The 19,139-nt window shown below is 42.6% G+C and overlaps 1 protein-coding gene and 2 pseudogenes across 5 annotated transcripts in view; all 3 read left to right on the forward strand.

Annotated features, from left to right (window-relative positions):
- The window catches only part of LSM14A (LSM14A mRNA processing body assembly factor), a 57,346-nt gene extending 50,958 nt beyond the window's left edge, over nt 1-6,388 (forward strand). For all 5 annotated transcript variants that reach the window (XM_065925772.1, XM_065925776.1, XM_065925773.1 and 2 more), the window contains one exon: nt 893-6,388. Coding sequence is in view for 2 of the 5 variants with exons in the window: in XM_065925773.1 (XP_065781845.1) it covers nt 893-916 (24 nt within the window). In the remaining 3 variants the exon portion in view is untranslated. The remainder of the gene's footprint in view (nt 1-892) is intronic.
- A 1,650-nt stretch (nt 6,389-8,038) lies between these two features.
- Nucleotides 8,039-9,530, forward strand: LOC136161174 (elongation factor 1-alpha 1 pseudogene; annotated as a pseudogene).
- A 4,238-nt stretch (nt 9,531-13,768) lies between these two features.
- LOC136161175 (T-box transcription factor T pseudogene) lies at nt 13,769-16,741 on the forward strand (annotated as a pseudogene).
- The last annotated feature ends 2,398 nt before the right edge of the window (nt 16,742-19,139 follow it).

The following is a 19,139-nucleotide window of genomic DNA, read 5'->3' on the forward strand; positions in this document are numbered from 1 at the left end:
TAATAACATTGTACAAATGGTTTCTGTATATGCAGATAAAGTTTTTCACAAAGAATGTGTGTTTCTAACAGTCAGGATAAGAATCAGCAGTAAAAATCGGCACATGGTAGCAGCTATTCCTGAGGAAAAGAGAAGCCCTTCCCTCGGCTTATGTGTACAGACCTTTGGTTTAGAATTAATCTCACTGGAAAACTAGAGGCTCCTTGAGATTTTTATTGCTTTCTTCTCCCTCGTTAGTTTTTTTTTAAAAAAATTCACAGACAGTGCTCTAGTTTTCAGAACTTGATTTCATATTTTAAATCATAACATTTAATATGTATTTAATTATATTTAATATTTATTTCATATTTTCATAAAAGTCCTTTTAAAATGAATTTTTCAAATCATTTCTTTCTCCTGGCTTGAAACATTGAAGAGAAATATTATTTTGCCACCTGATATTTTATTGCTTAGTAAAGATATCAGAAACTTAGGAATTTTATTAATCTTCTTCCAGTATATGTTGTCAGTTGTATTTGATGAGATTGACTACTGTGTTCAAGGCTTAATTATTTTTTGAAATTATTAGGACAGCACCAAAGGTAGTAGGGCATACCTGTGTTTTAATGGGGGAACCTTCTTGCTCTGACAGTACCACTGCATTAACCTCTATTAACTGGAAAATACAGTTAGCAATAATGAGCTACTGTTGAGTGTGTAAGGTATAAAAAGTGTTTCCTGGAAATCAGTGAAACAAATTTATACATGAAAGTTAAGAGGAGGAAATTTAATTTAAGGAGGAAAGTTAATTTAAAGGTAGTGAAAAATATACTTAAGCAAAGTAGAGAGAAATACTTATTAATAAACCCCAGTAGTTTGAAACATGAGCTAAATTTTTTTTTTTCCTTTTTAGAAAGACAACAAAGTTGCTGCATAGTCTACAAACAAGTCTTTAAAAATAGATGGATTTCTAGTTCCTCGTGGTCCTGAGAATTGGTTTCAGTCTTTGAGAAGAATGAAGAAGTGAATTTGCTGTATATTTGTCACCAGCACTGGGTTTTTGTTTGTTTTTCTGCTTAATTTCAGAGATACAATGCAGTTACTTTTGGGGGTAGGGGGGAAGGCTCATCTTAAAAAATGAGCATTAATTATATTTGGAATAGCAGAAGGTTAAGTAATTTCTTATGTATAGTTAAACTAAAGCAGTACTCCAGTGAAACTTATAAGTATTTTTTCATCACTGAAAGGATTTTTCTTATCACTAAATGTATTTGGCAATTCCTGCAAGTTGCCTGCAGATAGGGCCGTGATACTGTGTTTTGAGCCACAGAAGGGTGTGTGTGTGTGTGTGTGTGTGTGTATGTCTGTCTGTCTGTCTATATCTTTTCTTCCCTTTTTTCTTTTTTTTTTTTTCTTTTTTTTTTGGAAATCCTGTAATATCCCTTTTGAGGTAGCTTATTTCGTCAATTAATTAGGGTGCTGGATGGTAGAGAATTTTGTCAGTCAACTATGTATACACAGTAAATACTGTTTCTTAGGCAAAGGTAACTTTTTTATATAGTTGTAAAATTCCATTATATCCCATTGCCAAAGAAACATTAAGAACTTTGTATAGCTGTATAAAAAGCAACTAATTTTTTAAAGAATAAACATTTTAAAGTCAGCAAACATACTGTGTCCTTGCAGAAGTTGATGTGCTGAGGAGCAGAACTGTGGGTGGGTCTTTTTTTCATAGCTTTTGAGGCTTAAGATTGTTGATTTGATTTTTTTTTTTTAATGTTTGGAACATAAATGAAGATTTGATACATTCATTATCTAAAAAGGATAAATTACTCATGCTTGTTGTAAGAATTTTATTTTGTAGCAAATGGCATATCACAGGATTTATCCAAATAATAGATATTTTCAGTATATAAATGTAAATAATCATAGATAAGAATGTATTAGCTGTATTTTCAAATAAGTATCCCCCCTTTTTTAAGACAATAAAACTAGGTGTCAATTAACCTGTTCTTCCTGATATGCCTGGAATTTTGTTGTGATATTTGACTCATTCCATTATATTTCAAGAGGATTCAGAGTGTTAGAAATTATTTTGGCAACCTATGAGATACCATAACACTGGTCCTTAGGCCTATGACCCACAAATGACTCAGTATAGAGTTCATTGCTAATGATAAATTATTAATAAATCTTTTTGCTATTTTAAGCTGTAGTGGTGGGGGTGGAAATCTGGCCACTTTTGTGTTTTTATGAAGGCCATAGAATAAAGGGATCCAAAGATTTAAATATTTTTATCTATTTTGATTTTTGTTAACTTTCTCCTTAAAATAATCAGTAGTGGTAAAGATACAAAAAACTGCACTGTAGGAGAATTGAAATATTTAAAGGTGGTTGATATTTTTAATTTTAATTTTATATCTTTTGTATGGCTCTACAAGAAAATGTTTTGTAATTCAGTTTCAGTATTGAGGTCCAGTACTTGGCAGCCATAGTTTAGATGATATTGTTTAATACTGTTTGCTTGCATGTTAACAAAATCTTTTGGAGGACCCACAAATTATGATATTGACCACATTTCCGAGACATTCGGAACATCAAAGTAAGTGCTATGACAATAGCTGTGTAGACTGTCGGAGATATCCTGGGCTACTTTGAAGAAAAAAGAAAAACTGTAAATACCAATTCTACATGCTCTGAAAGTATGAATTCATGCATTTTTCAAGCCCTCTGGGTCATTGACTGGGGCATTTGGTACCCCAATAATAACTGGCAGCATGACATACCTGCAGTGCACCTTATAATATTAAAGCAGATTTTTATTCTGAGACAGAATAAAATTATTCAATAAAAAATGTTCGTCAAAGTTCTTTCTCTTTAAACACTAATATTCTCCTTCCAATAGAAAGAATTACAGTACAAGGCATCTTTAACACATAAGGGTTTATATTCCTTAAAATTAGCAAAATTAATTTCTCTTTTCCTAGGATTTATATATTGTCGTAGGTGTTTAGGTAAAGCTAGAAGCCCGTTCTCCCCCTCCTAGCATGCAGCAAGCTCCTTAGTTACAATCCATGACATGAGATTAAGTCAGCCAGATAACAGGCCAAACTGGCAACCTCAGGCTAGAATACATGCTCTACAAGCAGGCAGGTGCAAAAGAGGGAAAAGGGGAGGGTTGATTCCTCCAAACTTGTCTTTGGAGAGACCATTTCTCCCTCCAGAAGCACAACTTGATGTGAGGGCTATCAAGAGAGGTCAGGAATGTTCATTCAACTCACTGGCTCTTAATCAGGGGTGAACTGACATTGGGGAGCATTTAGAAATGTGAAAGCAGATGTTCTGGTTATCACAATGATTTGAACAATTTGAGACACCACTGACTTTTAAAGAGTAAGGGCCAGGATGGTAAATGTCCTGTTCTCTGCTGGACGGTGTCCCTTAATCAATTATCCAGTCCAAAGTGCAGCAGTGTCCCTTCCATTTACAGAAATACTAAAGTCTCTCTGCATGGAAAGGCAATGAGTGGGGAATCCCCCCGCCCCCAGATTTAAAAAAAAAAAAAACTTCACTAAAGAATCTGTATAGTATGTGAAAGGAAAAGAACCTTACTTTCAGGAATACTATCAGCATGTTGGAAACTGGTTATAACATTAGGAATTACCAATTCATCCTCTTCTCCATCAGTTGTTCATAAATCTCTTAACCAGAATCAGCTGAGGAGCATTTTTTAAAGTACAAATTCCCATGCCCCACAGTTGGCGTGTCTGATTTTAAAGTTCTGCTGTGAAAACTGGCAACCTTAAATCCCACAGTACTTCTGATGAGCCAGGTTTAGAAAGCCAATTTTAAAACATCACAGCTGGCTCATCTAATTTAACACCCTCCATGTTAAGGGCCTTGGTGAGGTTTCCATGTAGAACTATTTTTTTTAAATCATTTCTCTATTGTTCCAGATTCAGTGTATCTAAATTGTGGCTCCATCATGAAGAGGGAAAGAACTAAGTGATAGAGGGGGTGCGTGTCTGCAGGACAGAATCTAGGGGGAAACAGAAAAATGGAGACTTGTTCCTTCCAATGTTCAGCTGCTTTGGGTACTGAGGCTCAGTTCCCAGCATGTAGGAAATGAGTGTGTTGTGTTGTTTCTGTGTGTCAGTTTTACATGGCTTTTGTCCCTGTCTCCATGGGTTATCTGCCTGAAAGAAAAGCTGCTGTTTCCCCAAAACCCTGTGGTCATAGCTCACATCTATCTAATCGGGTCTGGATTCAGTGTTTCGGGATCTCCCTGCCCTGTTGGTTCAGACACTATAAGCTGGCTTAAACTGTGACAGTGGGGAGAGTATCACAGTATAAAGTAATGAAGGTGAGTGAACTTTCAGAGGAGCTCAAATGTCACCAATTTGCTTAGTTTACCTGTTTTGACTGATTTTAGAAGATGACAGGTATTAATGGGAATCCAACTTAGGGAAGTAAAGTAGCACCGTTAATCTCTGAATCTGAGTGTGCTAATGGGGCTTTGCACAGAGCAGGCTGCCCTAACTTCTCCCCTGATAGACACTGGGACAACTTCTTGGCCCAGGAGCTAGTCAGGCAAGGGACACAAAGGAGAGTCTACCTCTGAGTGGCAGTCTCAGAGACCAGCAGCAACCAATCGGTCAGCTCGTGCGTACGCTGGGAAGCTACAGATGGAGGACCCAGGCCCTGCTCTTGGGACTTCCCAGCCTCCTGAGGAGGAGTGACGCAGAGGTTTGTATCCTGTTTTTCAGGGCCAGGGTTTGTAAAAGCAAGTTTTTGTGGTTTTTGAGACATTCATAAATCTGACCCCAAGAGCACATAGTGAGACTATGAATCTAATGTGGTTTCTGTTCTCCATGATGGTGCTGAGCTATGAGCCAGTGATATGGGTGTTCTTTAAATTCCAGCTTGGTTCATATTTAACAGACTTGGCTGATTGATGAAAATGTTTTCAGGTTTAGCTCATAAACATATAAAAATCAACCTGAACACACTGGTGTCCATATTGTGGTTTGTAAAGAAAGAGAGCAGCCCTGTGAGGCCAAAGCACATTTCAGTTCAATAATAAGGCTTTCTTAGAGTGACTCATAGTCTAGGCACACACAAACAACTGAGCGCGGCCAGCGAGGAGCTCATGACCCAGAAAGGCTTGAGTTCGCCTCCAGACTTGAAGAGCAGTTTGGAAGTGGAAGGGCAGAGAGGAGAGAATTCCAGCTTGAAGTGGGAGACGCCTGGGCCCAGGCGAGATTGAAATGAATTCCAGTGAATGATTTACAGTCATCGCAGGACAGAGGACAGGAACATGTTTACTGGGTGTCTGGAGTATGCTTCTGTCATCCTGGTTTTCATTTAATCCTGATAATCCTCCAGCGCTAGCCCTACACAGGATTGTTGATGAGAATGCAAATCCCAGCATTGCAGTTCAGGATTTTGCTTGTGCTGAAATTGTTTTGTAAATTTTTTTAATGGGTTAGTTGGGTGGCAGTTATCCCTTACTCCAGTGTTTTAAGTTAATAGCATTTCTTTGTCCCCAAATGGGTATTGGAGCTTTGCAGGTTGCGGTCTATGAAGGAATGAGGTGTGGTTTCATTTTTGTAAAAGTAATACATTGTAAAAAGGATATGGGCCGTATGGAAGATGGTTTATAAAAAGATGAAGAAAGAAAGTCTACAGTTCCACCAGTCAGTGCTGACCACTGATAACACCGTTTGGCTGTGCGTTCCAGGCGGCATTGTTGTGTGCAGGCACATGCTTTTTGGCAAAAATAGGTTCATAGTATACATACTGTTGTGAAACTTGCTTTTTTTAATGTAGTGTATTGAGTAGCACTGCTCGGTTTTAAAGTGTGGTATGTACACAGACAAGTACACACATCGTAATTACCTATGTAAAAGTGCCCAGAAGCTCATTACAACTCCCTTCCAGTAGCTCCCACGCCGTCAAGGTTAACCACGATCCTAACTTTTAACAACATAGATTGCTTTTGCTTGTGCCTGTTATTTATATAAATGGAATTATACAGTATATACTCTTTTGTCCTTAGCTCAACATTGTATTTGTGAGATTCATCCATGTTGTTGTGTTTGGCTGTCTGTGGGCTCTTCATTTTTGTTGCAGTGTAATATTCCGTTGTGTTAAGAAACAACGGTTTAGCCGTTCTACTGTTGATACCACATTCGGGTCATTTCTAGCTTTTGGCTGTTAAAATAATGCTGGCACTGTTTTTTTCCTCCTCAAGAGAAGCTGAAGTTGGAGTCAGTGAGAGGAACACTGACTTACACCACTTAAGGACTTGGACTGCTGTGAAGGATAATAGTGCCCAGCTATGGTGCCACTCCACAAGTGTGCTTCTGCAAGGAATTTGTACCATGAGAATAAAGTACCAGAAACCCTGGTGTGCTGTAGATGCAGACATAGGTGTGTCCATTAGAGCAGATCCTGGGTTACTCCTCCTCTACGGCCCTAGCCTTTCTTCCCCAAGGACACTGCTCTACCCACCACCCTGCCCAGTGGCAGCACCAGAGTATTCTTTGCCCTACAAACCAATGTCGAGGACGTGGGCTTGGTGTCCTTCCTCCCTCCCTTCCTGGTAAAACCCCTACTTACTCTGTTGAGGCTTATGTGATCCTCTCACTCTCCTGGTTACCTGATGACTACCATCTTTAAAAAAAATTATTCCTGTCTTTCTCCAAGTGAATTCATCTGTGTGGTTTACCCATCTGTGTTGGGAGTCCCCAGGATCATAATACTCATACTGTCATTCTTAGGGCAAAATTAAAGAAAAAGCAAAATTAAAAAGGTGCAACGCAAAAGTAAGAAAAAGGTATGTGGTGGACAAAGTCTGGAGCAAACCAGGCTCAGATTTTCAGAGGGTGTCACAAAGGATGTATCAATACTTTATGCCCCAAGCAACAAATTGTTCCAACCTGTATGGAATGATTTTTATCAAGGAAACTGCCTCAGCAACTGAGGGCCCAGGGTTTTGATTGGGGTCTGGTTATGTAGGCACCTTCTGTGTGGCACATACTAAAATCCCAGACTCGAAAGCATAAGTAAACAACATTGACTGTCCAAACAGGTTAGGCATCTTGAGCCACTCTTCCATGCTGGGAATGATGGGAACCCTCCTCAAATCCTAGTTTCCAGGTGTCAGCCAGGGCTGAACTTATAAGCCATCTTTATAAAGGATAGTAGTCAGCCTTGCTGTGTTAACTCTTGTGGACCCACCCCACACCCTGGTTCCTGTTCCTTATCCCATGACCTTTTCTTCTCATCTCCTCCCATCCAAACCTGTAGACACACCTGGACCTTGTCCATCAGCCTCAACTGCGTCATCTCTGAATCATGGATTTAGACACCTCACACTTTGATCTTCCAACTGACTTGCTCAAGAAATAATAAATACACACAGAGTGACCTAACCACTCCTTTGCTCAGTAACTGCTTTCAGCTTGGTTGGTGCATACCTCCAGGTCAGGAGTCTTGGTTGGATTAACTAGCTTCCATCTTTTGCTTTCCTGTTTCCTATTTCCAATTAGCCTAAACTCCTTGAACCATCATTCTCTTACAAACCTTAAACTCCTGTGCTTTTCTGAACTTTCTGTGTTCTTGCCTAGAGAAACTTCAGCCCTGAAAACAGCCACCCGCCCACATGGTCAGTATTCACTGAGAGGGTTGTGTCCTGTGGAAGAGACTCACAGGTGAATGTATTAGTACCACTATAAACCTGACTGCTCTCTCCTGGGCCCTCAACACTGCCAGCAAAACATACTACTACTCTGCAATCACCTCTCTAGTAAGCAAATGGCCCTGTTACGCATTTCAAAAAACTAGAAGACACTGGATGGAAACTGCCTCAGGCACTTAAACCATACTCTACGCTAAGCTCATGTGCACCCAGCCTTATTCTGGTTGTCCTGTAAAAACAAAAGACCACGGATCAAAAAACGGCTTGTGTTCTGTTGCCCTGACTCCCACCATCCCCATTCCCAGACTTAACATTATTGAGTTACCTCTCTGCCTGTATTCAATTTCTTCCTTAAAGATCCTTCCCGCTTTTTCGCAACGGGTTTGCCGCCAGGACACAGGTGTCGTGAAAACCACCGTTAAACCTAAGCCAAAATGGGAAAGGAGAAGACCCACATCAACATCGTTGTCATTGGGCACGTAGATTCAGGGAAGTCTACCACGACTGGCCATATGATCTACAAATGTGGCAGGATCGACAAGAGAACAATTGAGAAGTTTGAGAAGGAGGCTGCCGAGATGGGAAAGGGCTCCTTCAAATATGCCTGGGTCTTGGACAAACTGAAAGCTGAACGTGAGCGTGGTATCACCATTGATATCTCCCTGTGGAAATTTGAGACCAGCAAGTACTATGTTACCATCATTGATGCCCCAGGACACAGACTTCATCAAAAACATGATTACAGGCACATCTCAGACTGACTGTGCTGTCCTGATTGTTGCTGCTGGTGTTGGTGAATTTGAAGCCGGTATCTCCAAGAACGGGCAGACCCGTGAGCATGCCCTTCTGGCTTACACTCTGGGTGTGAAACAACTAATTGTTGGAGTTAACAAAATGGATTCCACTGAGCCACCCTATAGCCAGAAGAGATACGAGGAAATTGTTAAGGAAGTCAGCACCTACATTAAGAAAATTGGCTACAACCCCGACACAGTAGCATTTGTGCCAATTTCTGGCTGGAATGGTGACAACATGCTGGAGCCAAGTGCTAACATGCCATGGTTCAAGGGATGGAAAGTCACCCGTAAGGATGGCAATGCCAGTGGAACCACCCTGCTTGAAGCTCTGGATTGCATCCTGCCACCAACTCACCCAACTGACAAACCCTTGCGTTTGCCTCTCCAGGATGTCTACAAAATTGGTGGTATTGGTACTGTCCCTGTGGGTCGTGTGGAGACTGGTGTTCTCAAACCTGGCATGGTGGTCACCTTTGCTCCAGTCAGTGTAACAACTGAAGTGAAGTCTGTAGAAATGCACCATGAAGCATTGAGTGAAGCCCTTCCTGGGGACAATGTGGGCTTCAATGTCAAGAACGTGTCTGTCAAAGATGTCCGTCATGGCAATGTGGCTGGTGACAGCAAAAATGATCCACCCATGGAAGCTGCTGGCTTCACAGCTCAGGTGATTATTTTGAACCATCCAGGCCAAATCAGTGCTGGATATGCACCTGTGCTGGATTGTCACACAGCTCACATCGCTTGCAAGTTTGCTGAGCTGAAGGAGAAGATTGATCGTCGTTCTGGGAAAAAGCTGGAAGATGGCCCTAAATTCTTGAAATCTGGTGACGCTGCCATTGTTGATATGGTTCCTAGCAAGCCCATGTGTGTCGAGAGCTTCTCTGATTATCCTCCCCTGGGCCGTTTTGCTGTGCGTGACATGAGACAGACAGTCGCTGTGGGTGTCATCAAGGCAGTGGACAAGAAGGCAGCTGGAGCTGGCAAGGTCACCAAGTCTGCCCAGAAAGCTCAGAAGGCTAAATGAATATTATCCCCAACACCTGCCACCCCAGTCTTAATCAGTGGTGGAAGAACGGTCTCAGAACTGTTTGTCTCAATTGGCCATTTAAGTTTGATAGTAAAAGACTGGTTAATGATAACAATGCATCGTAAAACCTTCAGAAGGAAAGGAGAATGTTTTTGTGGACCATATGTTTTGTGTGTGGCAGTTTAAGTTATTAGTTTTTAAAATCAGTACTTTTTAATGAAAACAACTTGACCAAAAATCTGTCACAGAATTTGAGACCCATTAAAAAAAAGTTTAATGAGAAAAAAAAAAAAAAAAAAAAGATCCTTCCCATTCACATTTAATTATTATGCCAGCATATTATATGGCATATTCATATGTTTATATATACAGGCATAACAGAAATATTGTGGGTTCAGATCCAGACCCCAGTAAAGCAAACATTACAATAAAGTGAGACAGACAAATTTTTTTTTCCTAGTGTAAAGTTAGATTTACACTGTACTTTGGTCTATTAAATGTGCGATAATAGCATTGTGCCTAAAAAACAATGTACATTACCTTTATTTTTAAAATAGTGCTGTTGGGAAAAATGGCCCTGATAGATTTCCTAGGCACAGGGTTGCCACAGAACTTTCAGTTTGTAAAAAAGGCAGTATCTGCAAAACAATAAAGTATACATACAGTTGTAACTATGTAGCATTTATCATGTTATAAGCTTATTTGTTAAGAAAATTATTCTTGAATCCTACATCCTATCAGTTGCTACTTAGCTCTCTTAACTATCTGACAGCTCATCTCCCTTTCACTTCTTAGCCCACCTTGTTCCACTCCCATGCACCACTAAAACAGTTCTTGGTAAGGTCACTAATGATCTCCAGTAAGCCTTTCGAAGTTTTCCTCTTACTTGCTTTGCAGAACCATTCCATGCAGTCCACCTCTTCCTTCTGAAAATACTCGTCTTCCTGGCTGCCATACTCACCTGGTTTTCCTCCCACGCCTCTAGCTGCTGCTCCTCAGTCTGCCTAATTCTGATTCTACAGTCACCCCATTTTAAAATATTAGTGTTCCTCAGGGTTCAGCTTTAGCTTTTTTTTCTTTTCTCCCTGCCACTCCCTGTCCTCCCCTCAACACACGCGCATACTACCACAATTATTCAGTGGAGTTTCCCACATTTGGGGAAATCACAGGGGTAGCACATCAGGAAAAGCCTCACGCTGGGAAAACCACCTTTGTGATCCTGTTAGCTAAGGTCACTTGTTTTGGGGTGGTGGGGGGGGCTTATCTATGGAGTTATTCTCATATTCACTTATCTAGCACAGATCTTTTCTAAGTCTGGATCTGACCCTTTTTTTTTTTCTTTGGTCGGCTGCTCCACTTGTGTAATCTTAGTCCCCAACCAGGGATTGAACCCAGGGTCACCACAGTAAAAGTGCTGAGTCCTAACCACTGGACCACCAGGGACATCCCTGAATCTCACTTCTTGATTTTGTCATTAAAGGTCTTATGGTAACCTCTCGAATGTAGTGTTGCCCAAACTAAAGTGATGGCTTTTTTTCTTTTTTTCCTTTTTGGCTGGCCACTCAGCTTTTGGGGTAGTAGTTCCCTGAGCCTTCAGCATTGACAGCGCTGAGTCTTGACCACTGGGCCACCAGGGAATTCCCATTCCCTCTGCTTTTCTTCCAGTGTTCTTGATCTAGGATGTAGCAACACCATCTACTAGCCCAACTGTGCTGCAAATATGAAAGTCACCTTTGACACCATTTCCTTCAGTTTTACACCAGCTTCACGCCTGTTAGCAAGTTCTATCAATTCTACTTTCTAGATATATCTACTGTCTCTTACTTTTAAAATGTTTTATGTTGATAAGAGATATGTGTACACATGTGTTTTAATTTAAATGCCTCAGAGGGCTTATAATGAAAACCCTCAGTCATACTGTCATCCCTTCCCATCCCTAGTCTTTTGGTTTTAGTTTTACTGGTTTTCTGTAGAAAACAGAAAGCTATTCAACAAATCTTTACTGAGCCTTTATATGCAAGGGGTATAGTTCATTTGCAGGGTAAGCAACAGTGAACAAAATAAAACCAGCCTTTCTTGGATCTTGTGTTCTGGGAGGAGACAAATAATTAAATTTGTAGTCTGTTAAGATGCTTAAGGGAATTCCCTGGCGGTCTAGTGGTTAGGACTCAGCTCACTTTCACTGCAGGGGCTCAACTTCAATCCTTGGTCAATGTACTAGGATCCTGAAAGTCACATGGCATGACCAAAAAGATGCTTATGTTCTGTGGAGAAAAAAACCAAGAAGGGAGGACAAGACAGGGTGTATGGGCTTGAGGGGGGATTGCTGCTTCAATTTAAAATAGGTTAGGGAACCTAACATTTGATAAATGACTCAAGAAGCTGACTGGATGTTCAAGCAGAGAAAATTTTAGCTGCAAAGACCCTGAAGCAGGAGTGAACCTATTATGGCTGGAGTAGAGTGAGGGAGTGGCTTCTCCCCTGGTAGCTCAGCTGGTAAAGAATCCTCCTGTAATGCAGGAGATCCCGGTTTGATTCCTGGGTCGGGACGATCCCCTGGAGAAGGGATAGGTTGCCCACTCCCGTATTCATGGGCTTCCCTGGTGGCTTAGATGGTGAAGAATCCTGCAATGCAGGAGGCCTGGGTTTGATCCCTGGGTTGGGAAGATCCCCTGGAGGAGGGCATGGCAACCCACTCCAGTATTCTTGCCTGGAAAATCCCCATGGACAGAGGAGCCTGGCGGGCTACAGTTCGTGGGGTCGAAAAGAGTTGGACATGATTGAGTGACTACGCACATCACAGCACAGAGTAAGTGAGGAGAGGCTTGTGGGATATGAGGTTAGAGTCAGTGGAGTCTTGACAGGGAAGGAATAGTGGAGTCCGCACTAATCATTGACATTTGTTCCCAAATGGGAAGCAGTTGTAGGGTTTTGAATAGAAAGAAGAGTGACAATCTGACTAACATTTAAAAAGAATTGGGAAATTCCCTGGTGGTCCACTGGTTAGGAGTCAGCACTTTCAGTGCTGGGGCCTGGGTTCCTTGGGGAACTAAGATCCCACAAGCCACGTGGTGTGGCCAAAAAAGAAAAAGCACTTCTACTACAATGGTCAGTGAATCTCGTCCATGTGTATGTCTTTGGATTTTAAATAAATAAATTTTAGAAAGTAAAAACATCTGACTGCTGTGTTGAGGATAAACTAGTAGGGAGGACAGTTAGGAAACCAGCACAGTAACCCAGAGTGATTCCCCCTGCCCTCTGACAGTTGGAACAGGTGGCCCAGACTGCCAGTGGCAGAGATCTGTAATTTGGGGGCCTGTTTCGTCTCCTCAGTGAACTGTTCCTCTGGCGGAGGCTTCTATCCTATCACAATATTGCTTCTTTTTTTTTTTTATGTTATGGTTTTTTGGCAGAGAGATTATGTGGCATCTTAGCTCCCCAACCAGGGATCAAACCCACACCCCCTGCATTGGAAGGTGGAGTCTTAACCCCTGGATCACCAGGAAAGTCCCTGGCTGAGGCTTTAATGTATGCATTCAAATAGTTCAAAAATAACTTAAACAGAATTTCCAATTGCAGTCTGCTCCCCTTTTCTCACTGTCACTCAGACCTACAGGTTACCCTCTTCACAGGCAGCTAGGTTGTTTCCAAGTTTTGCTGGTCCAAACAGTGTTGGAATGAGTCATTTAACAAATAGGTGAATGTATCTGTAAGATTAACAACTGAGATTCTGGGTAATAGGAGACATGACTTCATAATTCTAATGTTCCCGTGTCCTTTCCGATGGAGATTATACCATTTACATTCAGCCCGTTTTTCAGGATGTGTATTACCTTACATGAGCTTCTCTTGTGGCTCAGCTGGTAAAGAATCCGACTGCAATGTGGGAGACCTGGGATCGATCCCTGGGTTGGGAAGATCCCCCGGAGAAGGGAAAGGCTACCCACTCCAGTATTCTGGCCTGGAGAATTCCATGGACTGTATAGAACATGGGGTTGCAAAAAGTCGGAGAGGACTGAGTCACTTTCACTTTCACTTTGACCACACAGACGTTTGTCGGCAGTTCAAGTGGAATAACCTCCCCGACCCCTTCCCTCGCCCCCCCACCACTCCCCAGATCTCTCTTCTCGCCCTCCATCTGGGTCTGAGACCCGGGAGGCCCCTCTTCTTGAAATAGAGGCCACCGACTGCAGTGAAGGTGGCTCTCCTCTCGAGTAGCCAAGTCAGGGCTTGGGGGGCAGTGGAGAGGAAGCAGGCAGGAGGATGAGCTCCCCCAACACTGAGAGCGGGGGAAGAACCTGCAGTACCCCATGGACCATCTGCTGAGCCGTAGAGAGTGAGTAGCAGGCAGGCAGCGAGAAGGCGGCCCAGGGAGCGCGAGCTGCGCCTTGGCCTAGAGGAGAGCCGGCTGGGGCTGCGCTTCAAGGAGCTGACCAACGAGATGATGGTGACCACGAGCGGTAGGAGGGTGTCCCCGGTACTGAAGGTGAGCATGTCCAGCCTGGACCCCAACGCCGTGTACTCCTTCCTGCTGGACTTCCAACCTCTCAAAATACCTGAACCAGGAGTGTGTACCACAGAGCAAGCCTGAGCCGCAGACGCCCAGCTGCGTCTACATCTTCCCTGACTTGCCCAACTTCGGCGCACACTGGTTGAAGGCGCCTGTCTCCTTCAGCAAAATCAAGCTCTCCGACAAGCTCAATGGAGAGGGCTAGATCGTGTTAAACACTGCTTCCCGGGAGACCCAGTTCATGGCAGTGAGCACTTACCAAAATGAGGAGCTAGCAGCTCTTAAAATTTAATAGAATCCCTTTGCAAAAGCTTTCCTTGATGCGAAGCAAAGAAGTGATCACAAAGATATGATGGAAAAACCTGGAGACAGCCAGCCATCTGAGTGCTGGCTGATTCCTGGAACCAGCACCCTGTGTCCACCGGCCACCTCCAACCCTCAGTTCAGCGACTTCCTCTCACAGCCTTCCATGCACGGTTGGGAAAGGTACCTGGCCCTGAGGAAGCACCATCCAGGAGACCCCTTACCCCAGCCCTTACGCAGCAGAACAATTCTTGAACCTTTTCTGACAATTCATCCGCATGTCCACGCTCCAACCCATGACAACTGTCCAGCCTTGGAATGCCTGCCCGCGCCAGCATGCTCCCCATGGGTCCCAATGCTGGTCCTCCTATGGGCTCCAGCCAGTATGCCAGCCTGTGGTCTGTGAACAACGGCACGATCACCCTGGGTGCCCAGGTTGCAGGAGTGCCCAGCGGGCTGAGAGCCCAGTTCTTTCGAGGCTTCTCTGCTCACTTTGCCTCCCTCACCCACCTGGTCTCGGCACCCTCCTCCTCGGGGTCCCCGCTGTACAAAGGGGCTACCATAGCCAAAGACATTGCTGACGGCCAGTAGGATGCCCCAGCCCGCCTCCTGGCCTTGTGGATGTCTGTGTTGCCTCCGTCGATGTGAACCAGAGCCTGTGTCTTAAAGGAGGCAATGACTCTGCTGTGGCAGCAAGTGTTCATTTGATTGGCAGTCTCATGGGACGAGGGAAGGAAACCAGGCCTGTTAACCCTCCCTTTAAATAAGAGGAAGATACATGTTCTGCTATTTACCTTATTTCATCCTCGGTGGCGGCAGTGCTGTCCTGGGTCCTTTATGTGCTGCACGTGAATTCAGGTGAAAGCAAGGCAGGTGGCCTCACTCACCAGAATTCACAGTAGCAATGACTTGCTAGCATCCAGAAACTCTGTTTCGCTTGCAACACATAGATGACTCCGGCCTATCAGAATTTGTTAACTCCCCCAGTCATACTCCAGTGAGATAAAAAAAAAAACACACTTTTAGTTCTCCTCCCTGTGGCTTTTGAGTAGTTTTCAGGTTCCTTTTGTGGCAGGGGTCATAGTCAGAGTTCAGTTGTGACAGAATGAAATCATAGCTGGGGACAGCAGACTGGAGTTGAAATGAGTGTCCAGCTCTGTCCACTGGAATGTGTTTAATTTGACCATAGGTAGCTATCTTTTGTATTGTTAAACCTACAACTGTTCATATTTTTCTTTTGACAAACTAGCCAAACACAATCAGCAGAAAGCATCTTCTGTAAAATAAAACCAATGTTTAAAAAAAAAAAAAAAAAGATTAACTGGATTATCTTTTTTTATGAATTTCCATCAGTTTCTTAGGATCATCTATATTATATTATTTTTAAAATTTTACTTATTTATTTTTATTTTTGGCTGTGCTAGGTCCTGGTTCCTGTGTAGGCGTTTCTCTAGTTTCAGAGAGGAGAGGCTAGTCTCCATTGCAGTGCACGGGCTTCTCCTGTTGAAGAGCACAGGCTGTAGGGTGCACAGGCTTCAGTAGTGGCAACATGTAGGCTCAGCAGTTGAGTCTTCCCAGCGGCTCTGTAGTTGTGGCGCATGGACTAAGTTGCTCCGTGGCATGTGGGATCTTCCTGGATCAGGGATCACCCACATCTCCTGCATTGGCAGGCAGATTCTTTACCACTGAGCCACCAGGGAAGCCCAGATCATCTACATTTTAATTTGCTTTATGACTGGACCTTGCCTTTTTTCAACTTTTAGATTGTTTTTCCTTTATCTTTTTCATGTTTAATATATACAGAAGGATATGTGACCCATAATATGAATAAATGGACCTGTCACTTAACCCCAAAACTAGAGCATTACCAACAACCTGCATGTATATATTACCACTCCCCTACTGCATTTCTGTGTGTGTGTGTGTGTGTGTGTGTGTGTGTGTGTGTGTGTATTAGTCATTCAGTCAAGTCTGAGTCTTTGCAGCTCATGGATTGTAGCCTGCCAAACTCCTCTGTCCATGGAATTCTCCAGGCAAGAATACTGGAGTGGGCTGCCAATCCCTTCTCCAGGGAATCTTCCCAACCCAGGGATGGGTCATGGTCCCTACATTGGAGGCAGATTCTTTACCATTTGAACCACCAGGAAAGCCCTTCCATTCACTTCTGCCTCAACCAAAAAGAAATCACTATCCTGAAATTTATATTTTATTGTAGTTTTGGTTTTGGTTACAGTATTTTTTCATAGAATTTCTGATTGTCTCTTGTACAGGTGTATGTTCTCTGTTACTTGGAATCTATTTCATTTTTCTTGAGCTCACCAATTTTCAACTCTCATTAAGGCCATTGTTTCCTTGGATTTTTATTTATTCTATAGTTTTGTTTTTTTCTTGGAGTTTCTGAATGTTCTATTTGACTTGTATTTGTTGCCTTTATCACATAATAAAGTTTTCCCAAACTCTTAACCTTGAACTATCATTTGATTTAGCTTATGAAGGCTCCTTTTTTTCCTACAGCCCATCATCCTATAATATTTTGCCATCCTGCTAAAATTCCAACATGTTGCTTTTGAGATCTTCAGGAAAATTAGGATCCTAGGATTCCTCTTCATTGCTCTCCTGGGTTAAAGTCACAGATCCTAGGATGTCATGTTTTCCATATCCTTGTTTGCTGGAATTCTTACTTTAGGGAGCATTCTTTAAAAGTATACAGGGTCAGATAGTATGGTCTCTGTCACAACTTCCTCTTTTCTTATTTAACAACCTTTTAAAATATAAAAATCATTCTCAGCTCAATTGCTGACTGTTCATCTAACATGCAGCAGTGCTAAGTCTGATGCCAATTTGATTTTTTTCCCATGATAGATGATGTGTTTTTTCCTCTTTGGGGGTGAGGGGGGCTGGCTCAGGGCACAGTTTGTGGGGGTAACCCAACCAGAGATTGAATCCAGGTCACAGCAGTGAAAGCACTGAATCCTAACCACTAGACCACCAGGAAATTCCCATGTAGACCCCTTTGACTTAAAGATTTGTATCTTTCCTTTAGCTCTTTCTCTTACTACTTATTAGATAATATCGTTGATGCCACCCACTCTATTCTTTCACTAAATCTCCCTCTTACTCAAATGTAAAAGTTGTCAAATCAGACTTTTGTGTTTCTTAGGTATTTTTACCAGGATTGTTAATCTTGGTAGTACACTTCCTGTAGTAGACTTTATCCAAAAATCTGATAATTCTTTCTTACCTCTCACTGGAAGGAAGCAGAAGAGTTGCCTTGGAACTCTGAGTATCACCAGGATTTGTCACCTGACAAATACTCTAAGGTGTATCTTTATTGTGAGAGTTGGATCATAAAGAAGGCCGAGCACTGTAGAATTGATGCTTTTGAACTGTGGTGCTGGAGAAGACTTTTGAGAGTCCCTTGGACAGCAAGGACATCAAACCAGTCAATCCTAAAGGAAATCAACCCTGAATATTCATTGGAAGGTCTGATGCTGAAGCTCCAGTACTTTGGATGTGAAGAACCAACTCATTGGAAAAGACCCTGATTCTGGGAAAGATTGAAGGCAGGAGGAGAAGGGGGCAACAGAGGATGAGATGGTTGGATAGCATCATTGATTCAATGGACATGCGTTTGAGCAAATTCCAGGAGACAATGAAGGACAGGGAAGCCTGGTGTGCTGCAGTCCATGGGGTTTCAAAGAGTTGGACACAACTGAGTGACTGAACAACAATGAACAACAACAAATACTCCAAGGTGTATCTTTTTCATCGAGGTCTCTGAATTCCCAAGGGCTTCATTCAGAGGTGCCATTGTTTCCAGATGCACAAATACTCTGTACCTGCAGAAAAGAATCTTCCTTCTATTGTTTGTTTTTCCTAGGAGTGTGTTGTCTAATTGTAGGTCACTGTAAAAGCACTGAGAAACAAAATTGTTCACTGCTTGTTGTGCAGACACACCTTAGGTTAGTTTTCCTGTTTTTAAGCCCCCTTCTCATGCTTGCTGTCTGTCTTATCTGCTTTTTCAGAGTCTGAAGCATTTCAGAGCTTCAGACAAGCAGCTCCTCCTGCGCAATCGTTACTCTGGGGTATGACGTCAGCATTCTTTTGTTCTTCCCTGGGTCACCATACTTCTTCCATCTGTTCTAATTGGTCCAGAAATTTGTTGAAACATACCTCACAGATTCCTCCCTGCCCCGCTGTATTTATATTCTAAATATCATTTTAGTCATTTACTGACTATTTAGTGTAGTCTTAAAGGTTGCTATTGTTCAGTTGATAAGTCACATCTGACTCTTTGTGACCCCATGGACAACACGCCAGGCTTCCCTGTCCTTCACCATCTCCTGGAGTCAGTTCAAATTCATGTCCGTTGAGTTGATGATGCCATCCAACTACCTCATCCTCTGTTGCCCGCTTCTTCTCTTGCCCTCAATCTTTCCCAGCATCAGTCTTTTCCAATGAGTCAGCTCTTTGCAGCAGGTGGCCACAGTATTGGAGCTTAAGCTTCAGCATCAGTCTTTCCAATGAATACACAGAGTTGGTTTCCTTTAGCATAGGCTGGTTTGATGTCCTTGCTGTCAAGGGGACTCTCAAGAGTCTTCTCCAACATCACAGTTCGAAAGCATCAATTGTAGTCTTAAAGGAAAAAGATGGTAAACATTTGTAGTTGGTAACTCTGTTTGCCTCTACTCTGGTGTAAAACACTATCAACTCTTGCCTCTATGACTTTAACAACCTCTTTGTTGGCTGCCCTCCATCCATACTGTACTCCTGCCATTCATTTTCTATGCAGTAACCAGGATGAACTTTTGGGAATACAAG

The sequence above is a fragment of the Muntiacus reevesi genome, chromosome 2, assembly GCF_963930625.1.
Source record: "Muntiacus reevesi chromosome 2, mMunRee1.1, whole genome shotgun sequence".
Lineage (NCBI taxonomy): Eukaryota > Metazoa > Chordata > Mammalia > Artiodactyla > Cervidae > Muntiacus > Muntiacus reevesi.